This window comes from Acanthochromis polyacanthus, chromosome 17 (assembly GCF_021347895.1).
Source record: "Acanthochromis polyacanthus isolate Apoly-LR-REF ecotype Palm Island chromosome 17, KAUST_Apoly_ChrSc, whole genome shotgun sequence".
In the NCBI taxonomy this organism is placed as follows: Eukaryota; Metazoa; Chordata; class Actinopteri; family Pomacentridae; genus Acanthochromis; species Acanthochromis polyacanthus.
Window position 1 is genome coordinate 32713741 of NC_067129.1, and position 17144 is coordinate 32730884.

At 41.3% G+C, this 17144-nt stretch overlaps 1 protein-coding gene across 1 annotated transcript in view; it reads left to right on the plus strand.

The window, feature by feature from the left end:
* Window positions 1-328: 328 nt before the first annotated feature.
* tmem132e (transmembrane protein 132E) overlaps window positions 329-17144 on the plus strand; it is a 627726-nt gene continuing 610910 nt past the window's right edge. The window contains exon 1 of the mRNA XM_051937379.1: window positions 329-1467. Coding sequence (XP_051793339.1) covers window positions 1407-1467 — 61 coding nt within the window. The 5' untranslated portion in view covers window positions 329-1406. The remainder of the gene's footprint in view (window positions 1468-17144) is intronic.

Genomic DNA, 17144 nt, shown 5'->3' on the forward strand with positions numbered 1-17144 from the left:
ATTGATGTATTTCTGAATATATTATTACTTATTATTCATTAATTTCTAATTATTTCTATTTCTGATTTAAATACATTTTACCTCGATTTCTAACATATTTATTGTCAATTGTTTTTATTGCTTATTTTACATATCTATTATCTGTATTCCAAATTTAGCTATTTTTGATTATTTTAATTTCCCAGTTTTGTTTATTTATTATCTTTATATCTAACTCAATTACTTCTAATTATTTAAATTTCCATTTTTGCTTACGATCTTTTGCTCCAATGCTGTTTTATTTTGAAAAGTGCTCCCAGACAGGGTGTTCTCATTGCGGTGAACTTCACGTCCAGGAGCTGCGGTTCTGGACATTTTAAGGTGAACACGTTTAGTTTGAAGCGGAGTTAAAAACGCGGACAGAGCTGCTGTGGACGAAGAACACATGAGAGGAGGAGGAAGGCGCGGTCCGGTGGCACAGCTGGATGTGTTCTGAAAAATAAAATAAAACAAAAATAAAAAACCACCCCAAAGCGGAGAGTTGCTGGGACTTGGCGGTGTTTCAGACTCCGGTGAGCGGCGACGATGCTGCGCTCCGGTTCTCCGGCTTGAACAGCTCAAAGTGAAGCAGAAAGTGTCAGTTTTGGTGGATGTTTCCTGGAGGAACGCGATGGTTCCCCGCTGACTGTCGCAACACGCTGCGGTAGGTGAACCAGACCCGGACCTCCTCAGCTGCAGTTTCACCTCCTTCATCTCCACCTCAGAATGGATTTCCACCTCCTCCTGTCGGGCTCTGCTGAAAGTCAGTGACAGCTGAAGCGCAGCGCCGAGGATCCGGCGGATGCCTTCTTGCCCTCCGCTGCTTTCCCACCATTTGCGCAAGGAATTTCATTTTTGAATTTTTAATTTGGAGCGGTGGGGGAATGACTAATCACACATTCTGCTGCTCTTCCTCAGCTCATTTAGACTAGTCACTGTGGTTTCTGCTTTTTATTTTTGGAATTCTTGGACAAAAGGGTTCCTGTGAGCCATCATTGCGCGCGTCATCTCCACTGATTCATAATTTTTTTGGGGGGGCGCATTGATCGTGGGGCTGCGCGCAATAAAGGACTTGGATTTGGCGACGCCAGCCCTCGTTCCCTTTCCACAGTTAACCAATTTGCAGCAACTTTCCCGTCTCATGTGGAGGGAAAACGCTCGGTCTGGCGTGCACAAGTCGCTCAGGTTCGCTTCAGACTCCGGAAAGACTGTAGCCGGGTGTTTGATTTGGGAAGACCTCGACAGTGTCACAGATCTGTCTATTGCGCATTATCCAACTTAAAAAAAGACAACCGTGGAAGAACTGTTGGAGGCTGCGGAGATATTTATCCACCATCTTCTACTGGAACAACTGGGATTTTAACATCCACCTGCTGGGAATTTCTACCATGTCAGGTGTCCGGGATCTCAGATGGCCTCTCTTCATCTGTGTGGCGGCGCTTTCATGTGGTGAGTGAGCCTCCCTTCTTCTTCCTCCTCATCTTCTTCATCCTCTTCCTCCTCCCTCCTCCTGCCCTCCACCCTTCAGGATCATATCTGTGTTGCAGAAAGAAAAAAACTGCTGGTTTATGGTCATGTTTTTTTTTGCAAGATCTTCACAGAAATCTGCAAAATGTGTGCAAAAAGTGCACCTTCTTCCCATTCAATAAGAAGAATGTTAAGTTACTCATGGCAGCATAATTGGGATCATTTGCTCCTCAGATATAAATAACTCCATCAGTCCTCATGAGCATCGAGCTCCAGAAAATTCCAACATTTTAGGGAACATTATTGACACTCTCCCTTTGATTTTTCTCTCCTCAAAGTCGCCTCTTACACAACCTATAGTGTGTCCTACATACCCTGGCGACGTGCACGGCAAAAGTGAACCAAATCAGACATCCCAGAGATGATTTCCTGACATGTCCCAGTGATCTAGTTGGACTCCCAAACACTAATCCTCCTTTTAATATCCAACTCCTCTTTTTATCGATGCAGCAGCAGCAGCACTGTTTCCAGCAGCGAGCAAAGTGTGACATTGCACTGCACGGATTAAGTGCACTGCTGAGAGGTAAACTGAGTAGTAGCACCTCACAGAGCAGCCTCTGTTTATTCATTTTGCAGGCGTATTAAAAAAAAAAAAAGCATATTTAGACTTTCGATTAGGCACTGAGCACTTTGCACGGGTAAAGCTGCAATTTCCCCCCATATTTACTGCATAACCACCCCTTTGCATCCCGATAGCCTTTTTTTTTTTTGCACAATATCTCCTCTCTCCTACTCAAGTCTTGCCTCAATTTCATTACCACACAAAAGAAACGCCTACGTGTGCACTAAAGCGTATACTTTCCTTGATGTCTTCACCAAGGCTGTGCAGGCTTGCGTGCTCGCTGCTGCAATACTCTCTGCCTACACAAATCCCGCCTGTGGTCAGCGATGCTCAGTGCAAAAGGGGGGGTAACCCTCCTCCCTGGACGATGAGGGCGCTGCTGTCAAAAGTAAACAGATCTTGGTGAAGAGGCCTCAGAAAACCCTCCTGCTCTCGGCCCCTCGGTGCTCCAAACCTCTTGCCTTCTTTGTCGCGCTCGCATGCTAAATAAACAATTTGTGAGAACACCTCCAGAGAAAAGCAGCAGGATGAAGAGCTGAGGAGCGACACAAAATCCCCAGGTGTGAAAAAGCAATATTGTGGATGGTGAGGCCGCTCTGGGGGAAATCCGGCACTTTAATGAATCTATTATTCCTCATTCTTCTCACCTTAAATCATATTTTCGGATATATTGGCCGACATGTAACGAGGTAAAGATTGTGATTTTCTTTTTTCCTCACTGAATAAAAGCCTCGCGGGGATTTGGCATCAAGATGCCATTGTGGTTGGTCACTTTCTAGCGGGAAAGCGGCTTATTTTCCTCCACGTGGAGGTCAGGGGTTGGGTTCAGAGCACTGCGTTCTTGGAGCTGGTGGGGGATTAAGAGTTTTGCTGAAGGACACGTCAGCTTGATAAGAGTGTTTTTAATGGTGCTTGCTCATTGTGGTTTAGAATTAAGGTGCAGATACATTAGCACGTAGTTTGGATTATAGAATGACACCTGTTTGTTCACCAAAGCACAATAACTGAATGGGAATGTTGCTTTAAATAGAACCAAAACTGTAAAAATACTCTTTTAAACAGGAACTATCGGCTCTAGTAATAAATGAAAGTGCCCACAAATGGGACTTTCATTGCCACGTTTCGATGTTACGGACATATTGCATATTGAGGTTTGTTACTTAACCCTAGTCTAATCAATATACTACAATCGGTTCAGACTGTAGACAGCCAAATAAATCTTCAAACCGTAGTTACTCTTCAACTAATTGATTGGCTACAGGGGAGAATAAAGTCAGCTCACACCTGTAGATGAACTAAATCATCCACAGAGCGCTGAGGGACTCTACCTGCAGGCCTCATTAGCCTAAATGAATTCTGAATAAACATAAAAACTAGCAGCATATTAAATCACTTTAGCCTGGTTATTTTTTTTGAGCAGATTGGGAGCAGACCGGCATACATTTCTATGATTTCTGAAAACAGAGCTATACAAGCTGGTGATCGCAGCACAAACATTATGGAGGAATATCATTTAGACGAGGTAGCAGCTGGTTTTTTGTTGATACAGAAGGTGCTGTTTGCAAAATTTACATTTGACTTTTTGTTCATCTGTGTGCACAAAATGCAGCCACAGTGCAATTCATTTGGAGCCACTTGAGTAAATGTCAGATAAGTTGGAACTTTGTTGGGTTGGGTGAGTTCCAAACTGTGTAGTCAGTTCCTCCTGTTGCCTACAATAATGGATTAATCCTGGAAAACTACTGATGTCGAGCTTTTCTTCTTATGACAGTACCACCAGCGAATGTCTCTACAATGACAATTCGTTTTGGGATGAGAGCATATTGACCAACAATCCACCAGTAGAGCTTGAGATTACCGCCCTAATAATTAAAATAACACACTATCTCTACCTACTTATGTGCAATAATGGTAAAAAAAAATGTTCACCTTGCCTGGAACAACAACCATATCAGCCTCAATCAGTCAAATTAATACGCTTTTGCAAGAAAAACAACTCATTAACCTTTAGACGCCGGTCTTATTTGTGGGGCTACCACTCATTTTGATTAATTTTCTCAGTTTATTGTGTAATTTATGTGAATTTTTCTGATGCTTCCAATCTGCTGATTTCCTTTTAACCAACAGTTGATAAACGGATGCAGCTAATTGTTAAAAATATCATAAAAAAACTGCAAATCCTGACTGAAATTAGCAAGATATTTACTGATTGAGTAGACGAGACACGTATTCATGTATTTGATAGAGGTTTTAGGTAGTTACCTTCTATACAAATGGATCTCGACACCTAAACAACTTCCTGGATGAAAGCTAGAAATAATATATTGCGTTTAACAGGCTGATTAAATCTTTATCTAACTAGTTCCGTGGTGAATGTAGTGTTAAGCAGCAGTCAGTTGCTCGGGGCTGCAGTGTTTGTCCAGTCATGGTTTGCATGTAGCTGGCAGCCTTCCCACCAAAAAATGGTAAAAATCGTTCCGCCTTACCTGGAACATATCAGCCTCAATCAGTCAAATTAATACACTTTTGCAAAAAAACAACTCATTAACCTTTAGACGCCGGTGTTATTTATGGGGCTACCGCTCATTTTGATTTATTTTCTCAGTTTATTGTGTAATTTCTGTAAAGTTTTTTGACCCTTCCAATTTGCTGATTTGCTTCAACCTACAGTTGCATAACCTATGCAGCTAACTGACACATACATCAGAAAAAACAGCAAATCCTGACTGAAACCATCAATATGTTTACAGATTAAATGTTCTGCTGATTGATTAATTACTATTTTGCTTGACTCCAGTAGATGAGTGACAGTAGTCATAGATTTGGTGGATGTTTTAGATAGTTACCTTCTGTAGAAATGGATCTCGACTCCTGAACAACTTCCTGGATGAAAGCCAAAAACAATATATTTCATTTAACAGACTGATTAAGTCTCGATATAACTAGTTCCATGGAACTCTGTGTGGTGAATGTAGTGTTAAGTAGTTTGTTACTTGGGGCTGCAGTGTTTGCCCAGTCATGGTTTGCATGTAGCTGTCAGGCTTCCTTCCCAGCAAAAAATAGTAAGAGTTGGTCCACCTTGCCAGGAACAACAACCGTATCTGTTGCCATGAGTTAAATAAAAACACTTTTGCAGAAAATTAACCTTTAGACGGCAGTGTTGTTGAAATATATCAGAAAAAACAGCAAATCCTGACTGAAACTATCAAAATATTTGCCGATTGAGTGTCTGTTGATTGATCTGATGAATCTTTTCTTTCACTAAAGCAGATGCGAGGCAGTAGTCATATGTTTCATAGGTGTTTTAGGTAGTTACCTTCTGTAGAAATGGATCTGAACAACTTCCTGGATGAAAGCCAAACACAATATATTGATTTAACTCGGATAAACAGACTGATAAAGTCTCGATCTAACTCGTTCCGTGGAACTCGGTGTGGCGAATGTAGTGTTAAGTAGCAGTCGGTTGCTCGGGGCTGCAGTGTTTGCCCAGTCATGGTTTGCATGTAGCTGGCAGCCTTCCCAGCAGCAGCAGCAGCCCATCTCTGAGGGGAAACACTGGACAGAGAGCAGACAAAGCGGCAGTGTGACACACCAGCTCTCATGTTCTGGCCTAATTGATTTACACGTGGTGAAACGGAGCCTATGTTTGAAGAGCTTTCCCCACTTTCCATCCTTTTGTGTGGTGAACGCAGGCCGCATATCCACACGCATCGACACTTTGTAACTGCAGATGAGTCAGCGCTGCTATTTAGCCGCTCTGTTTTGGTTCTTCTATAGTGTGCCGATGTTGAATCATTGCTGGTGCACCTATCACTTCTGTTTATGGTCGTGCCCATGAAGCATATGCTTTTTATTTATTTTTTTGCATTTAGCTAGCAGTTGATGCTTAAGGGAAGAGCTTTTTGTGGCTGTCGGCGTCAGATAATGGAAATGCCGTGTGAAGTGCGAAGTTTTTTTTTTTTCTTTAATTTCAGTGACAGATGGGCTCAAGGCTAAAACCAATCTGTGCTCTGGTTACAGCAACCAGCTACTGGAAACAATAAGAAGCTGTTACTGGAAAGACAGATCTTTGTTTTGCTTGCCACTGATTTTCCAGGTGGGATTCAGTTGATTTTTCTGTATGTTGTTGTTAGAACAAGCCCAAACTGGATCTCTGTTAGTGGTAGAAACGTTCCTTGAATCCCTCGAATGTTCTTGAGTTTCTTTGCTTCGAGCTCTTCCTTCTGAGGCATTGTGGCTCTGCAGTGGCTGTTGTGTAGTGAATTCTAAGGATGTTGTCCTTTATCAACGGTGAAAGGAACCTTTTGTGAAGCTCCGGTTCCCCGTGCACGAACTCTTCCTGAGATGCTCCGGGCTCGATGGTGAAGCTCCTGCAGAAACCATTACAGTATCTGTTTGCAGTGCATTAGCCCTTTTCTTGGCAGACCTTTTGTGAGCGGTCTGAACCTTGAAAGCGTGCATGTTTTTTTTGCCAGGTGCCTCAATAGCCTTCAGTTTAGCATGTTGAATACACCCCACTTGGTTTTCAATCTGCCCAAAAAGCTCCGCTTCATAAGAGCGAAGATTAAGCACGGTAGATATCACATGCATTATAGATTCACAGAGAGGCTCAAGGCGACCATTTCCTCCCATAGTTTGCTATTTGCTTCACACCTTGTGAGAGAAAAACTCGCTCGAAAAGCACTTCATCAAGAGCAGTTTATCTGTCTATCAGCCAGACAGCTCCTTCAGGCCGGAGTTATATTTAAATTCAAAAAGTTCTCCTCCCTATTCTTTTATTAAGCCGTCTCTCTTCTGGTAATAATTGCTCTCTGTCTGGAATAATCCACCAGCTGCTTGCCGTGGTTTCTGCTTTTGAGCGCCACGATGAACCGAATAATTAGACGCACATGCTAATTATTCATTTCAAGTGGCAGGTGATCACTATAGTGTGACGAACATGCGGCAGATACAGATGTAGTTTTGTTGAACGCCTAAACTTTTCTCAAAGTGTTGTTTTTTAGAATATTTTTTCCTCGCACCAGACAATTTATCTGTGACATTTACCCAAAATGTGCTCATAACTGCGAGAAATGCACTGATTCACCGTCGGAGAGATGGAGATTGCGTGGACATCCTCCAGCTCTCCTCCAACTCAGCGGAGATCTGTAAGTATTCTCAGCAGGGAAGCAATCAGCCCTCTGCATTAGGCGATCACACATGTTTGGTCTGAAATCAGCTCTTCTGCTCTGCACCTCGCGCCCAGATTCCACAGCGCCTTTGATTTGAAATAGCTTTCTCTTCTGCCTGTGGTACTGTGAGTCAGACTCGGGAACATTTTGCCGCCTAGATCTCACATTTGCATCGCAGTGAAAAACTTTAAAATGGATGTGGATGCACGGCGATATATCTTGTCACTGCTCTGGAGGAGCTGCCGGATCTCGGACGTCCTCTGGGGAAGATGTTCGCCTGGTCGGGCTTTGCTTAACACCTTCTATGAGGTTTTATTGTCTAGATATAATGGCACGTTCCCCTCTGTCTGTGGTGTTACAGGGGTGTAATCCTTTTCCTCTAATTCTAGTTGTCTTGACATGGCAATATAGCTCACATTTAATAAGTTGTCTCCCCTGACACGCTGAAAGAGAATGAGCTTTCTCAAGGAGGGAAAGGTTACCCTGAAAGTGGCCCCTTTAATTCCTCTAAGAGGACTACATGGAATACAGATTGGAACAGAAATAGTTTGTGACACTGTGTCCACATATGGCGGATGACATATCCACAAGAGAGGAAAAACCTCCCCCCCTTGTGCAAAGTGTTCATGGCCTTGCAGTCAAGATTGTGTAACCTCACGGTAGGTCTGGAAAAAGGATGGGAGTGATTATGAAGCTGTTTCTCTCTCTTCCTGGGCTGGTCCCCTTACTGTACATTCAAATATCTGACGGTATCAGCAGCTGACAGTTAGATGAGTAGTGAGATATCACTCCCTCTGTTAAAGATAAGCCCAGAGTCAGCAGATTTCTTTACTTTGCACAGAGACTGAAGGGAGGAAAAACCAAGTCTGGCTCAGTGATATGCAGTTTTTTTTCACCCTTTTATGGCTATTGATTGTATTTAGGAATGCCCTTAGCGAGTACTTTTGATCTCAGTTATTTACCATTTAGCATCTGCTAATGCCATTTATAGATAATACACTCTTCAGGTATTGTAGATTAGCTGCAGTACCTCGTTGTGCCACCAGGTGACAACTCTTCACTGTAGCAAGCAGAAGAGACGGGCACTTCCATGTTGACAAGCAGAGAGCATTATGGGAGTTTAGCTTTTTTTTTATTGAAACAAAGCAGCATCAACAGTCGTACAAGAGGTACGAAGAGTAACAAAAAAGACGTACAAGATAGAAAGAAAAAGAGTAAATAAGGGAGTTTAGCTAGTGAAGGAGCACCGTGACAGAGCTGTTGACATCAAGATAGCAAATGAGTAGTAAAATCAGCTGGCTTTATGTGGAATAGTGACCCCTACACCCCAATAGGACATCTGTTGGCTGTTATTGCAGCTTTTTTTTTCAGATTTCCATGTGAAAATAGATGTACACAAAGCTTCTGGCACAGATTTGTGTCGATACCAATCACATTAAAATTTCAGATCTTGAGATTTAGCTCAGGACTTTCCTAAGATTAATATTTTAATGAGCATTAGCGATACGAGGATTTTGATACAACTGAATAGAAGTGTCCAGCTTGCTGTTTCTCTACTTTTTCTGTCTTTGTGCTAAGCTAAATTAGCTGGCTGGCGGCTGTAACCTAATAAAAAACATACATAAATCGGATGTTCTCATTGAGCTTTCACTGAAAGAAGCTAATTGTTCCTTAAAAGGATAATTCTGGTGTTGGACTCAGTTAGCCATAAAATAATGTTTCTACGGACTGCAACTTCTTCTCAATTCTGTTTTGATGAAAACACATTTTCTGCCTGATTATAATTCTTTTAGATGTTTCAGAGATATGTTTCAAATCAATAAACTTTGTCATTTAATGTGGTAACCCACAAAATGGAGGAAAAATGTCATAAACCTGACTGAACAGTGAGCCAAAAGCAAAATCCTGTTGCTGACTTTTACCTACTTACGCAAACTTTGTGGCTCTTTCAGACTGACAAGCTTTCCTACAGTGTCATCATTTCAAAACGAGAATGCAATTTAGTTGTATTAGAGTGTCATTTTGTGGAGACGGGGTTAAGTCAGTGCTCTTCTTTTGACCTGAAAATCTATAAAATGGCCAGAAAGACGTCCAACATGGCAACAGACAAAGTTATTACAGCACCTGTCTGTTGTAAATGCAGCTTACGGTCAGATTTCCTTGTTCAGCGTTGACCTGCTCATGTCTCTGCACACAGTTTTCTTGTGTAACAACAGATTATTGTTGACATTTCCGGTGTCCTTGCTTTCCATTTTTACCTCCAGTCAAACCTGGTTAGATAATCTGACTGAAATGTCGGCTGGTTTGTCTGATCGTCTCACTGCCTTATTATCATAATAGAAAGAAATGATGCTTTAGGGCCAATTTTAAAAGCCACTAGTTAGTATTTTGTGATTTTTATTTTTTTATTTTTTTGCACCTTCTTTTGATAGAATCCGGTGCTTTGGGATCACTATGTCTTAAAAGTTTACTACAACTCTAATAAAAGATGGATTTTATTGTACATAGCAATATTGCAGTCTTCAGAGTTAATGTATCTGTCAGAATGAATGTATTCTTCCTCCTTGTAAGGACGAAACTTGACGGAGCTCGGTGTGGGAGGCCAAATATGAAAAGTCATCCTCCTTTAACAGCATTAGACATGAAAGGTAATAATCCGCTGGTGTTTAAGATTAGATATACATCCAATCATTTGTCAGACTGTAAAAACCGGAGAGATCAACAAAGTCAAAACAGATAAACCATCTGCTGCAGGAGTTTTGGCTCCCCCTGCTTTGCATATCAGCAGTATTTCCCAGTGGGCCGCATGTGAATGATTTGTCTGCAATCGGTGCAGTGGAAACAGAAGAAATATGATATTTAGCTTTCGGCATATCTCACAGTCTTTCCTCTGTTTCCCACACTGATTTCCCAGCGTCACAAATCTGCTAAAGTACTCAGAAAAACTTGTTCCGTGTAAAGCTTTTATGGGACAACGTGCAATCAAAGGCTGCTGGTGAACACTCAAACTCTACCTGTAGTGCAACCTTTGTTTTTTACCATGTCCATCATGTTTGGAAACATATACTTCTATTAAAATGTCACAGAGACACTCTATTATAGTGTACAGTATACAGACGACCGATGGAACAGACGGGCAGCTGAGCTGAGAAAGATGATGAATACTGGTGGTATCATCAGCTGGAAATAGGTGGTCTTCTTTTTGCTGCAAGAAAGTTGTGAATCAAGGGGCTCAAAAATGAATCAAGCCCAGTATTGTCCAACATGCACTGCAAACACACATGCATGCACTGATTTCCCAGCGCTCCAAATCTGCTAAAGGACTCAGAAATACTTGCTCCCGTCTGGCAACCGACCTCCTCCTCTACGGCCGGCCAACGCTTAATTCTTCCTCGGCACAATATTGTTTTCAGCTGTGGGATTGCTTTTCCTGCTGCAGTTGACCGAGCCTGGCTGGGTGTTCCTCCGCCGTCCACGGCTGTTTCTCATTGTCAACAGGGCAGCGGCAGAGGAGGGGAGTGCATTAGAAAGAGCTCCCTCAGATTAGTCTTGCTGTTTGATGATCATTTCTATGGAGACACTTGGTGACATTTTCTAATGTCATGTTAGATCACGTCAAGGAAGTCTGACTGTAAATAGACGCCACTGACTGCCCCTCTGGTCTCCTGCCGGTAATTACATGTAGGACATGAAGCTCTGCAGAAACACGACCGGTCCAAGTGTCAACACACTCTGCAAACACTGCACTGGCTGTCACTTATATTCCGAGAGTGCAGGTAAAGCAAATATCCGATGTATTTATAGTTTGAGGGTTTTTTGAAATTCTTAACCGAAGAGATGTTTAAAACTCGGCCTTCCAACCTGTTTTAATGAAAGCAGCTTCAGCTATGGGTGGAGCAGGAATAATTGGTCAATCAAATAATTAACACTGTTTTTAAAAATATTTTTGAAATACTCAAACTTACAATTAAAATGACAAAAACAGGCAGTGATTTTTATATGTATATTGTAGACTGAATTCTTTTTTTTTTTTTTTCAGAAATTTGGCATTTTTTGACCCAAAGAGACAGCTACAGTACATTTGCAAAATAGTTTCAGAAATATGACTTTTTTATTGATTAGATGAGACTGTAACGTTTAAAATTTATGTGGAATCTCCTTGTTTTCACACATGTAAATATCCTTTTAATGAAAAAAAATCCTTTAATGAGTATTCTAAGGTCAAGAAAATGCATTTAGGTATGGGAAATGACTATTTTAATTAGATGGTTGTTTCCCATTATTCTTTGCTTTTTCTGGTATATTTTCTTTCCTTTAACTGTCTCATTTCTGCTTCTTTAATATGAAGATTTGCAGGTTTTCTTTGGTTTATTTGGTTGGATTGGGGCAGGAGAAAATGCAAAACATCATTAATCAATTAACTGATTAGCTGTTAACTATTCAAATAATTTTGTAATTGAGAAAAGTCGAAATGATCTGATTCCAGCCTCTTAATTGTGAATAATTTCTGGTTTCTTTGTTCCTCTGTGACTAAAATTGAACGTCTTTGGGTCGTGGACAAAACAAGGCATTAGAAAATATCATCTTGGGCTTTGGGAGACGCGTTTTTTGTGCTTTTTTCCTGACATTATAACTCCCAAACTACTATTCAGTTGATCAAAAAAAAAGGATCATAAGATGACTTGACAATGAAAACAATCATCAGTTGAAGCCCTGCACCGTCTCATAACTCGATATTATTGCAGCAGTCTGAAGCAAGGCAGTGATTTCTGTTATTTATTCATTCTAAGTCCTCATAAAGATGTGTTCGGACCGTGAAAGTAAGAACAAATTAAAAGTGACATTTCCGTTGTGATTTCTGATGCGTGCGTTTCCTGCTTCTGGATGTTAGATGTAGCTGTCAGCTGCTGATGTTCGTCTCCTGAACCCGACAGTGGATCTGCATTTTCCCGTCTCCTCTGTGTGATTGACTGGTTTCTGATTTTTGTTTTGTACAGTTTGTTTGTTTTGCAGGAAACATTCTGACTTGTGAAGGTGATGCAAATAAGCAGTTTTGGCCGTGACTTCTAATTCTGCTGGAGCGCCGCCAGTTCTGTTAAAACTACTGCGTTCACTTAACACAGCAGCTTTATTTAAATCATTAAACTTCTTTGCAAATGTCTAGAAAGGTGACTTATTTTCTAACTTGGTGTCTGTGTTTTTCAGGTTTCTTCTGCTGTGGGCACTCTGAATCAAACATGATGGCGTTCCTTAAAAGAACTAAAAATTGCTGCCAAAGTTCAGAGCAGGATTGTAAGAATATATTGAATTTCTGGCCATGTGTCCGTGTGCAGCTGTGCCAGAAACAAAATGAACCAGTTTGTGAAGAGCACAAACTGCAGTTTTTTGTGTGTTCGGCTTGTCTAAAAAATAACCCTGAAATCAATCAATCGCGGTGTCTAGGACTTTTGAGGCTGATTTGCTGAAAATCCAGTTTGAATCTTAGTCATATTGATTTTAACGCGGGGAAACAAACGCTTGACAAATGAGGCCACCATAACATTGACTGCACTGGATCCGCCTGACTTCAGTGATCATGTTGAGCACAAAACTCCAGACGAGAAGTGGGCCTCTGTTTGTTTTTTCATGTATAATTCAAACGCGCTTATTGCTGGTGACAAAGGGATACTCGCTAAGCGTTGAAATCCAGAAGCAAAACAGCCCTTTAAAGTCGGAAATATTAATCAGAATTAAACATAAAAAGGCATTCTGGGCTACTTCCGCATCTCACCAGTAAGCCATTGATTGTTGTGACTGCGGCAAAAACGGGATTTCATTTTTGACCTTTAAAATCATTACTAATTAAACGTACAGGCTGGAACAGTAACCCATTTTTTTAGCTATGTCATGCACATTGGTACACATTCACTCGCAGACAGTTTTATATTTTCCTGCCCTGAGGAGAAATAAGACGTCTACTTTGAGCCATGAACCCCATAAAATCCCATTCAGCTCTGTCTAAATATGGCAGAACTCACACTGATGGAGCCACTCACTCCCAGAGACCAGTCCCATCCAGAATAAATCTCGCCTGGAGGTAGGAAAACTTCACTCAGTCACCGCTGGTATTTTTGGGAACAATACTTTCTCCATATTTCATGAAAACAGACTCCTGTGCTCGTATGGATCGGTCTGGAATAGCAGCAGCTTCCTCAGTTTAGGCCAGAATTGGAGTATCGAGTACTGCTCATGGGCACGTTTGCACAACATTACACTTTAATAGAAGAGAATTAAAGTTTCTGCCCCGACTTCTCTACGCTTCTTGCTGTGCGGTCTGCACCCTGGAGCTGCCGCCAGACTGAGCAACGTCCGGTGTAATCAATTCCTTTATTAGGTTACATAGGGGTCTGAGAGAAAAGGAATCCCTGGCTGTGATAATAGCCTCTGCTATGCTATATTATGTCCAAAAGACGTTTTAATAAATTTACAATAAGCCTATGAAACAGGATTTAACGCACACAAAAGGAAAAGGAAAAGCTGCGAGCTCCTCCACACTGTGGCTTTGGGCCTGCGCGGCTGCTGTTCAGCTAACATTTCAACATGGGCTGGAATTTCAATCGAACATTTTAGTAAACATTTCTTACTTGCTGTCTTTGATGAATAAAAAATAACTTGTAGCACTTAAACTTGTCCTTAAGCAGATATGTTAAATTAGTGATAGCCTCCTCCCCCACCGTCTGTCAATTTTTACATCTCCCATGCTTACAAATTCTGCTTGAGGAGCCACTTTGGTGAATTTAAATCTTATATTATCCACTCGGCTATTAACCTGATGTCGAAGCACTCGACCATGTCCATGCAAAATGCATGCTTCCTCTGACTGATGAAGTAATGTGAATTGAGAGCACATGCATCAGGACACTCGGTGCCTCCTCATGACGTGGATGTGCATTAAGAACCTGTTCAATTAGCGCTGGATTAATATTTTGGTTCTCAAAGCGAGGTATTAGGGAGGTCTCCGGGGGCACTGAGAAATAATGAGAAATTGATTGATTTTGCTTTCATTTTAATTGACTCGAAAAGATACCAATTAGAGAATATGAAAAATATTGTGCCAATCTATACCGTCATGGGAGGGGGGCCACATGAGTAGCTGTGTGTAGCGTCTACAAAACAGCAGTGTACCTCATAACAGAACAGTGCAGGAGATGTGCTTTATGTCGTATTGTCAGCGTGCAGAATATTCACATCCAAAAATGCAAATCGTGTTAAGGTTTTATGGGACAACATGCAAGCAAAGGTTACTGGTGAACCCACAAATGCTGCCTGTAATGCAACTTTAGTTTTTTAGCTTACGTGCAGCATGTTTGGAGAAATGAATTCCAAAGAGACATAAATACAGTATAAAAACACATATTTTAATTAATTAAATCTGCTATAAAATGACCTTAGGCTACGTTCAGACTACAGGGCTTAATGCTCAATTCCGATTTTTTTGTGAAATACGATTTTTTTTGCGAGTTCGTTCTCATTTCCAATTAAATGCGACTTGTATGTGATCTCCTGTGTGAACCTTACACGACCAAAAGCGTCCCTCATGCGCAGAAGAGGACACAACAACGACACGCAGAGAGTGTGTTGAGAGTTTACGGAAGTAAACATGGACGCTAGCAGTAGAGCATGTCTGGCCATTTTAAAGTTGTTGTCCAGCTGGAGCCAGCATATTTATAACTTAATCGTTTTGAGGAGAAGGTCAAGAAGGAAGAGAGCCAGGATTTTGACCCTGGCGTTTTGTGGGGCAGTGGCAGCAACGTCTGTCCAGAGAACTGTGTGGGTGCGGAGTCACAGCCAGGAGTGGTGGGATACTGATGTGAGAGGCTTCACAGATGCGGACTTCATTCAGAATTTTAGAATGACAAGGGCGACCTTTACGTACGTATGTGAGCGCCTCTTTTTAACTCTCACGGCAAGACACACATCTTCAGCAGCCCGAAGACGTGTTTTGCTTGAACGTAGAATAGTGACGTTTGTCGTGTACCAATGACGTATAGGTCGGATAAATGTGGCCTGGCCGTTCAGACTGAAGTCGCATGGCAAAAGATCCAATATGTATCGGAATTAGGAGCACATATCCAAGTGGCCTGGGTCGCATTTGAAAAGTTGGATCTGTGTCGTTCAGACTGTCATGAAAAGATCAGATTCAGGTCACATAGGGGCAAAAAAAATCGGATTTGGGTCACTTTAGCCTGCAGGGTGAACGTAGCCTTAGACTCAGCTGGTCTTCTAGGTTAGGTGGTTTCACAGCATTACGTTATGCTGCAGTATTTAGAAATCCTCAATTCATTACTGTCTAAAACATGTGATTCTACTTCTATTACAATGTCACAGAGATACTTCATTATTCATAATTCCCAATATGCAGCTCTTCTGCTCAGTCATGATGCTCAGATAAGTGATGGAACAGACGGGCAGCTGAGCTGAGGAAGATGATGAATGCGAGTGGAGTCATCGGCTGGGAATAGGTGATCTTTTTGTTTGCTGTCAGAAGGTTGTTGCAAAAAATGCACCAAGTCTAGTATTGTTCAGGATGCACTGCAAATGCACATGCATACACGCTGTAAATGCAGCACCTGGATGAATATTATATTATATTCAGTGCAGGAACGATCACGATGAACCTACAACACCAAAGCTGGTTGCAGTAAATATGCTGGTCTTGGCAGAAAGCCGTAGGTGCTAAAGTCAAATATTTTACTTTTTAAAGATTTTTAATAGACCCGCTTTTCTATATTGCTCTGCCAAACTCTTTAAAACTATTTTTAGCCCACTATTATTGCATGCGTTCTGCCTTAGGAGGTGACCAATAAACAGTAGATTATCAGGGCCGATAGCGGTTAGTAGTAGTCAAGAAGACAACTGATATTTGGAACCGACATACATTTACAGTTAAAGTGAAAACATGAAACTTCAGAATAACTCAAACTCCAACCCTAAACTTCATTGAAATGTTTGTTTATATTTTGTACATGCTCGATTAAAATAGAACTTATCACATTTACCGATATATAACTTTTGGTGTTGATTACTTGTGACAGAAACAGATGTTACTGAGAAAGACAGCATGGCGACTACAGATGGAAACAATCAGCAGCATCTGAGCCAAAGTTGTGCATTTTAAATAGTTTTTTTTGGGAGTCAGTTAAACGAAATGATACAGCAACTTCTGGAGATGGTTGTACTGATTGTGCTGTTTATTTAGCAGTGCATGACCTTGTTTTGTAGTAGAAAAAGGAGCCAGCAGTGAGTAAAAATGTGACAGGAAAAGAATCCCACAAACGGCATGGTGCTCGAAGGATTACCGCCATTCACTGAGTGCCTCATTTTACCCTACAACCAACATCGGGTTCACATTTTTTGCGTATTATCAAAGTACAGGTGAGCCATGTCTTGCATTCTCACTTCCTCAAAGTATTTTGTCATGATGCTCCAGCTTTTCTCAAGTTAATTTTGAATTTAATTTTGACACAGTCTTTACCAGAGGGAGTATTTGATATGTAATGGAAGATTAAAGTTGAACAAAATGATCCCAGAATTGATGAAATGCAGAATATTGGACCTCCTAACTTGGTTCCACCATGTTGGGTCGAAAACATCTTGAAAAGCTCTACTGTCTGAGGAGCATTGGTTCTAAAACAGCAGCTGGAGATGGTGCTGTTGGTTCTGGAAGCCAAAAGTCTCAGCTGCTGGCCAAATAATCATTGAGTCCTCGGTATTGGTTAACACCATATCAAGCTGTCACGGGTAGATTCTGCTCATTTTGTGCCCCTTTGAAGAGCAGAACACTGCTCTCTGCTGCTCGGTTTGGAATTTGTAATTAATTAGAACGA